The sequence below is a fragment of the Zonotrichia albicollis genome, chromosome Z (assembly GCF_047830755.1).
Source record: "Zonotrichia albicollis isolate bZonAlb1 chromosome Z, bZonAlb1.hap1, whole genome shotgun sequence".
Classification (NCBI taxonomy): Eukaryota; Metazoa; Chordata; class Aves; order Passeriformes; family Passerellidae; genus Zonotrichia; species Zonotrichia albicollis.
The window spans coordinates 84,004,068-84,012,489 of NC_133860.1; the positions used below are offsets into that span (position 1 = coordinate 84,004,068).

General features: G+C 51.1%; 1 protein-coding gene across 1 annotated transcript; it reads right to left on the minus strand.

The window, feature by feature from the left end:
* Positions 1-1,387: 1,387 nt before the first annotated feature.
* LOC141727276 (uncharacterized) lies at positions 1,388-6,825 on the minus strand. The gene is made up of 2 exons (XM_074533638.1): positions 6,338-6,825; positions 1,388-3,488 (listed from the first exon to the last, which is right to left on the minus strand). The coding sequence occupies exon 2, from the start codon at positions 2,837-2,839 to the stop codon at positions 1,388-1,390; it is 1,452 nt and encodes a 483-aa protein (XP_074389739.1). The 5' UTR covers positions 2,840-3,488; positions 6,338-6,825.
* Positions 6,826-8,422: the final 1,597 nt, after the last annotated feature.

The following is an 8,422-nucleotide window of genomic DNA, read 5'->3' on the forward strand; positions in this document are numbered from 1 at the left end:
ACAAGATATGTCTTTATGTACTAAGTGTTCTAATACTGATATGTATAGTGGTACCTTGTGTACTTTGTTGTGTTCGGCGAATGATGAACAGAACAGTCCGGGAAGTTTTTGTCATACAAGCCGGAGATTTAGGAAGTAGAAGCACAGAGAGTGTTCAGAATCTCATGAAAGCAGTAGATGAAGGTATAGACATGAACGGTTTTTTGAACAATAACTTGTAACTGTTACCAAACATGATTCATATCTCTTTCAAAGATGAAGTCATCACAGCATTAAGTTGCTGTGCCGTAATGTAGCAGTGCTTTAGTGCAGATAAGTCTCCAAGAGATGATAAGCAGAAATTTTACAGTAGAGCTATGAAACGCAAGTAGTAAGCGACAAGAAAATGAAAGATACTGGGTCAAACAGAGAGGGGGAAATGTGGGAATCCATAAAGTTAGAGGGTTTTTAGGAAATGGTTAAAAAAGAGTATTTAGGCCTCAGGATGTGGCCCGAAGTTCTGTTACAGAAGAAAATTTTCCCAAGCAAGCAGAAAAGTTTCCCAAGCAGTAGACGTGACAAATAACAATAGGACTCTGTAGATTTGGCTTTAGGATGGCAACAAGTTTATTTAATGTATATCTTTAGAAGGTTACTGTGAATAGAGCTCTGTTCTTTGTCTTTTATGAACCAGTCTTTGTTTTAACTACTCTTACGTATGTTTTATAAGATTGGATGGAAAGCTTGTCAATATGTGCGCGGGGGCGTGAACGGCCCTGGAATCCGGCTATCTGGTGAGGGGCGAAGGCCAGGGCCCCTGCGCATCAGAAAACAGCCCCCCTCGGCGGCTTTGGCCTCGGGCTGAGCTGGGGGGATAGCTCGGAGCAGCGCGGTGAGAGACGAATCAGGAGGCGACCACTTGCTGGGGGTAAAACTGTCGGTTTATTACAGAAGAACCAACAAAGAGGGGAAAAAACCCAGCAAATGGCCCCGAACAAGGGGCAGGAGAGGGTTTTAAGGGAAAAGGGGGGAAGAAGGCAGGGAAACCCGGCTATCCAATAGAAATACATATTTGGAGGTACGAAACATAACTGATACACTAAAGTAACCAACTGTTATAAATCATAGGAGGGGCTCCGGGGCTACAGCCAACCATACCTCCCAGAGAAAGGAAAATTCTCGAAACCTGGGAGGAGAAAAAGAGTGATTGACTGACCCCAAGGAGGAAACAACTTTCACTTTATAAGAGAAACCAAGGGAGGAGCAGTTTCATTTCCATAGCAACATAACTGGCAGGGTAGCAGCAGGAAGTAATACAGAAAATGGGGGGAGCAAACTAACGAACTTAAGAACACACCACAGCATCTCCCCGTTTCTTATCAAATAAAATTAAAATTTTCTATGCAACTTAAAAGGAAGGTGTCTGCGGCTTGTCCTGCCAATCTTCGCTTTCTTCGAGCTGGAGTTCGCTAGCCCACTTACGTTCTTGAGGCAGCTCTGTGGATTCCTCTTCATCTGAATCTCCTCCGGCTTCTGAGGAGAGGTCCTCCAGCTCAAAATGTTCCTCCAGAGGAAGTGCGGCATGATTGACAGTCGTTGAAGTGGCTTTAGCTATTAGTCCTTTGATCAAACTACGGATCAGTACGATCAAAATGCAAAATACAATCAAGCTCAAAACCACTTTACAAACAGATTTTAACACCGAACTGGCCCACCCGCTAAGGCCCCAACCCTTGAATATGTCCCCCAGCCAGTCTGATGTCTCTTGCCTGACCTGATGGACGAGGTCTTGGAGTTTTTTGATGGAGTGTCTGGCGTCCTCGGCCCGAGAGGACAGGTTCAGACAGTAGAGGCCCTCAAACTCCTCACAGTGATGGTGATGGAGCAGTAGTAGAAAATCTATTGCTGCTCTGTTTTGGAGCGTTGCCTTCCTTGTAATTTCCTCGTCCTTAAGGAGGTCGTATAACGCGGCTGAAGTATAATTGGCTTGTTTAACCACCCAACACTCCAGGCGGCCCAATTCACCCAGAGATTTCGCCACCGATAACCATGGCAATAAAATGGTAAAGGCGACGGATTTAGAATGAGACCAATGGGTAACTTTACCATCACAATCCTCAGTGAGATCTTTAAGATCTCTTTTAGATCTGGCCAATTCGGATGTGATGTTATTCCTTTTCCAATTGATAATTTGGGTGATGTTGGGGGTAAACAGCGTCAGCCGGCCAAATGTGCACGGCCCTCCGATCAGACCAGAGGGGATGCCTGCCCACGCTCGATCGCCACAAATCAAGAACACCCCCCTGGGAAGGGCGTAAGGGGTCCGCTTGGTAGAGGTGGGGCCCATGATTTTTAGAACAGCGCGGCACCACTGGCTCGCTTGATATTGTTTCTTTGTTTGCCGGACCACCTCACTGCCCTCATATATGGGGGCATAACTATATTCAAACTGAAAACAAATTGAGGAGTTGGCGGAACCGAGTAGATGCAGTTCTGTGGGCTCGGAGGGCGCAGGACTGAGCCTAGCTACTCCACTTCTCCAGGCATTACTGGGTTCAAAACCGGGGAGGAAAGTTAGGCTCTGGGCCAAAACGGGGGAAAAGGCAGACTGGAAGGCAGGGGGGAACTCGCCTGGGGAGAAAGGGATCCCCACAAGGCAAGACGACATCGGGTCCTCTGCTGCGCCGGTGTCGAGGCATATACTGTCCTGTCCTAATGATTGGGCCAAGGCACGCCAGACGTTGATTTTTGGCTGGGGGATGACCCACGGCTCCGCAGGTGGCAGAAGGAATCCGCAGGTCATCAGTACGGTCAACAACAAACAAGGATTGAGAGCCAGCGTAGTCAATTCGAAGACCATTCGGGGAGATAAAACTGAAATGAAAGGAGAGCCGTAAAAGTATGCAGGATTCACAGATATGGTTCCTCTCCAAACAACCAATTTAAGTAAAACTCACGAGGGGTAATGGTTGGAGCCGGGGCGAAAAAGGAGGAAAGGTGGTATAAAAGATCAAGGGGTGGAGGAGAAGCTGGGGGAGAGGGTTCTTCAGTAACTGGAGTGAGATCTGGAGAGAATGAGGAGGGTTGATGGGATAGTTTCTTCCGCCGACGCCAACATGCTTGCCGGACCTGTGGTACTGCCTCCTTCTTGATCCCCTGCTTCGGGACGAAGGGCCTGACCCACTTAGATGGTACCCACTTGGGACCCGAGGGAGTGGACACGCAGGCATATCCCCTCCCCCAAGTTACCAGGTCAAAGGGGCCCTCCGTCTGCCAGGTCTCCGGATCTTTTACAAGAACCGGTGGCCTGGTTTTAGGCTGCAGCTGCTGGTGACTGCCGAAATGTCGGACTATCGGAGGGTTTTGGCTGTCAAAAGAGCAATTCAGGAAGTTGAGTGTGTACAATGCCCTTGATAGCCGGACTTGGGGGGTCTCTGCCTTCATCGTCGGTAGTTGCCGGGATAGGACCTTCTTAAGGCTCTGGTGAGCTCTTTCCACCATGGCTTGGCCTGTCGGGGAATAGGGGATGCCGGTTTTATGCACTATTCCCCATTGCTGCAGAAAGCTTTGCAGCTCCTTGGAAACATACGCAGGGCCGTTGTCTGTTTTTAAGGTCTTAGGGATGCCCAAGACAGCGAATGCCTGGAGCAGATGCCTCTGAACATCCGCTGCCCTTTCACCTGTGTGGGCAGAAGCATAGATCGCCCCGGAGAAAGTATCCACTGAGACGTGGACGTAACACAATCGGCCAAAAAATGGAATGTGCGTTACATCCATCTGCCACAACTCGCAGCTTGCCAAACCCCGGGGATTAGCCCCTGAGGCTATGGTAGGCATTTGATCTTGCTGGCATTGGGGACATGTGGCCACTATTGCCTTGGCCTGCTCCTGCGTCAGATTGAACTGACGAACCAGGCCAGGGGCATTTTGATGGAACAGTTGGTGGCTGATTTTAGCCTGACCGAACACATCTGGGAGGGGGGCCTGCGAAACAGCAGCCGCCGCTAAAGAATCGGCGCGACGGTTTCCCTCCGCAATGAACCCAGGTAGATCTGTGTGTGATCTCACATGCATGACATAGAATGGATGCTCGCGGTTAGAGACTAACTCGACGAGCCTATTCAGCAATTCAAATAATCTCTTATTAGTGATCTCTTGAAGAACAGCTGACTCAGCTCGAGACACTACACCTGCGACATACTCAGAATCTGTGACCAAATTGAAAGGTCCAGGGAATTTCTGAAATGCCCTGACGACTGCATCCAACTCAGCAACTTGTGGAGAGCCCTCTACAACAGCAACATCGGACTCCCACTGCTGAGTCTGAGGATCCTTCCAAGTCATCACTGACCTGTGGGATGCTCCAGACGCGTCAGTAAAAACTGTCACAGCATCCAGTGGCTTCTTGCTCTGAACCTTTTTCAACGAGAATTTAAACCCCGAATTGAATAATTTGTGGGACGGCCGATTTACTGTGATGCGCCCAGTGTAGCTGTCGAGTGCAAACTGAAGGTATTCATTAGTTTGCAGCAGTTCTTCAAAGATTTTTAGTTTAAATCGGCCCGATTCCAATTTAATTGGGATCTGTATGCATGAGAAATCACAGCCCGCAAGCTCTCTGATCCTCGATCTTGCTTTGAGAATCAGTTCTGCTATCAACTCCTGTGGCCGTGTCATTCTTTTGGACCTATGGTGGCTCAGAAAGACCCACTCTATAATTAAGAGCTTGTCTCCTAATCCTTGGTCCTTCAGACTAACATCCCATTGATGTATTATGCCATGAAGGTGTGGCAATTTTCCCAGTATAATAAATTTGAAAGGCAGGCCCGGATGGTATCGGTGGGCCTGCCTGGCCGAAATATCCTTTTGTATTTTCTCCAGAGCTACCTGTGCCTCTGGGGTAAGAGTCCTAGGAGAACTAAGCTCCTCTCCCCCTTTTAACAAATCGAAAAGAGGGGCTAAATCTTCGGTTGAAATGCCCAACCAGGGTCTCACCCAATTTAAGGATCCACACAGTTGATGGGCATCTGCTAGGGTCTGGACCTTTGTCCGAATTGCCAATTTTTGCGGCACAATTGTCCGCTTTGTAATTTCGAGGCCCAGGTATCTCCAAGGTGGCACCCGCTGAATTTTGTCCTGCTGGAGCTCGAACCCTGCAGCAGCCAACGCATTGGTTGTCAGGTCAAGCGCATGGGCAAGCAGACTGTGGTCGGGCGCACACACGAGGATGTCGTCCATATAATGGTGAACAATGACGGCATCCCCGAGGGCTGTACGAATGGGTGACAGCAGCGAAGCGACATACCACTGGCAGATCACAGGGCTGACCTTGAGGCCCTGCGGAAGCACCCGCCAATGATAGCGCTTGGCTGGGGACTCACAGTTGATGGACGGAACTGTGAATGCAAATCGCGGGGCGTCCTCCGGGTGAAGGGGAATTTGGAAAAAGCAATCTTTTATATCAATCACAGCTAATTCCCAATCTCGGGGGAGCATTGCTGGGGAGGGCATCCCTGGCTGAAGGGAACCCATGTCAATTATTAATCTATTAATTCGGCGAAGATCAGTCAGGAGCTGCCACTTATCCTTGTTAGGCTTTTTGATGACAAACACTGGGGAGTTCCAGGGTGACATGGTCTCTTCCAGGTGGCCTTTCAACAACTGCTCCTGAACGAGCTCGTTGAGTGCCTTTAGTTTTTGCTTGTTAAGTGACCACTGCTTGACCTGTACTGGTTTATCTGAAAGCCAATTCAGTTTCCAGGTCCGGCACTCCTCAGTGGCCACCACCCGAAAAACCTGGGGAGCTGTCGGGAGATCGATTTTGGCCCCCCACTGGGCTAAAAGGTCCCTTCCCCAGAGGGGCTCTGTATAATCTAAAACGAACGGGCGTATAGAGGCCAATTGCCCGTCGGGCCCCTTAATTTGCACAATGCTCTTTGATTGGTTTGCCAATTGGAGGCCCCCAACACCAGAAATCGTGCCCGCTGCGCTTTGCAGGCCCCAATGCGACGGCCATTCCCGGGAGGGAATGATCGTCACATCTGCACCCGTGTCCAAAAGACCCCTCACTAATTTCTTGTCCCCGCCCAATGAAAGTTGACATGTCAGGCGGGGCTTCTCCCTCCCTACCAACTGTGTCCAGGCCACGGTCGGAGGCGAGTCCTTCTCCGTCGGGCTCGAGCAATGGTCTTTATCTGGCACAGGAATAGCCTGAGCAATGACCTGTCCCTTAGGGAGGAAAAGCGGGGGTCGGACACAATACAGCCCTACCGCGAAGTGGTCCCGGTCGGTAGTTACCAGACCAGGGACTATGTGGATGTCTCGCGGTGTGTGCTTTGTGTCTCCGACAACGGTCCACCTGCATCGTCCCAGTTTCCTCCAGCGACCCGGGTGTTGCAAGTCGACAGACACCAGCTGCAAATTACTGCTAGGGAGGTAAATGCTCCTAGTTAGCTGCAGCCTGTAAGGGGAAACAGAGGACATGGTGTTAAGTACAGGTTTGGGCAGAATATCACAGGTAAAGTGTTTCGAATCCGATAGGTGCGTCAAATCTGGCAAGGTGTGCGGCGGTTCTCCCTCGTTTCTTCTCTCCCCGGATGATGATAAACAGCCCGCCACATTTCTATCCACGCGCAGGGAGGGACTGCGCTCCAATCCTAGTTTTTTTTCTTTTCATTCTCCTCCTTTTCCCGCTTCCGCCTCCATTCCATGTAGTCTTGCCGCATAGGGCACTGTGGCATCCAATGTCCCACTTTACCACAGAGATGACAGGGATGGGTTGCCGATGTTCTCTTGCCCGCCCCAGGTGTTGGAGGGCCGGCAACGGGGGCAGCTTCTCCCTCTATGCAGTCCTGCATGGGGCATTCAGTAAAAGCCACGGAAGCCCTTTTAGACCGTGATGACAGGGAGACCTGACGCACCACAACATCTATCATGGCCTCTACTGTGGGTCTAGGACTACGAGGGAGAGTTTTTATAGCTTTGCGGCACTCTGCGTTTGCATTGCTATATGCCATTCTTTGGAGCATCATTTCCCTGTCATCATCCCGGAGCGCCTGTGCTTCCACATATCTGTAGAGGCGCTCCATAAATTCCATGTATGGTTCATGCTCTCCTTGCAAAACCTCATCATCCTCCCATTGGGAAGTAACTACTTCCAGCTTGAAGAAAGCTCGTTCAGCTGCTCGGGCCGTCTCCATCAGCTGGGAGGGGAATAAAGCTCTGGCTTGTTTTGCCCCTTCTGCCCACTGCCTTTCACCCAAAAGATGATCAAGGGAAATTATCAAACCATCTGCATCATGGGACAGGGCCGGATTACCCCAAAGACTCGGGAGTACCTCCGATATTTCCCTCCCCCATTCCCTCACCCAGACTCTGAATTCCATAGGCATTATAAGGCTGGAGAAGAGTGCCCTCAGATCTGCCGGAACTAAATCTCCCTGGGAAAGGGTATTATGTAGCAAACCCCGGAAGTATTCTGACCTTCGGGAGTAGTCTTTCTGTGCCTTGCACAACTCTTTAATTCGTGCCTCCGCTAAGGGCACCCATCGAGCCTGAATTGTTCCCTCTCCCCCCAGGTTATAGGTAACCGGGGCCGCTTCTAGTAAAGGCATTTGCTGTGGCTTGTGGCCAGGCACTGCCCCCCCGCCCTCCGTAGGCACTGCCCCCCCCCCCCCCGAAGACACCCCGTGGGAATCGGGGGGGAGGGAGTTGGAACCGAAACTGGAGGAGGTTGAGGCGGGGTTTGGCGCTGACGTAAGGGGAGGGAGTGTGCAAGGCCATCCACCCCGCTCCCCCCCCTGGGCAGCGTTGGGAGGCGGAGGGGAAAGCGAAAGTGAAGCGGGGGAGGAGGGAACGGGAGGCTGAACCGGGGGAGAAGTTTGAGAGGGAGCTGAAGGTTGGGTGCCAAGAACTGAAGGTCTCTCAGAGTACGGAGGAGCGAGCGGGACGGGGGGAAGATACGAGGGAGGGGGGATTGGGCAAGGGCTGTGTTCAGGGTAAAGGAAAGGGTTGCCGCTTGAGAGAAAAGGGGTAGTAGAAGAAGAAGAAGCTCTGTTGCCATCTTCAACGGTGCTAAAACGAACAGACTTAGGGGTTACAACCGGGGACTCGGGAACTGGGGTAGAGGGTGAGGATATAGGGGGAGGAGCTTGGCCAGGGCTCCTCCCACGGGGAGGCTGAGCCGGTCGAGAGGGAGCAGGGACAGCATGGAAACCCTGCTTTTTGTTGGCCTTCAAAATCCCTCTAGAGGGCTCATGCCTATGGGGAGAGGGAGAGGGTTGGGGGGTAAGGGAAGCCGAACGGGGGGATCGGGGACAGGCAGGGCTTTTCTTAAGTTCCCCGGACGAAGAGAGTGTTTTGAGCACTCTGTTCGCCCAAAATGCCACAGTTGCTAATTTTGTCTCCCCAGAATCAACTGCTTGTTCCAATTTTGCCAAAACGG

Excerpts from the sequence above, each read along its gene's own strand:
- LOC141727276 (XM_074533638.1), bottom strand. The coding sequence starts at position 2,839 with ATGGTCTTCGAATTGACTACGCTGGCTCTCAATCCTTGTTTGTTGTTG.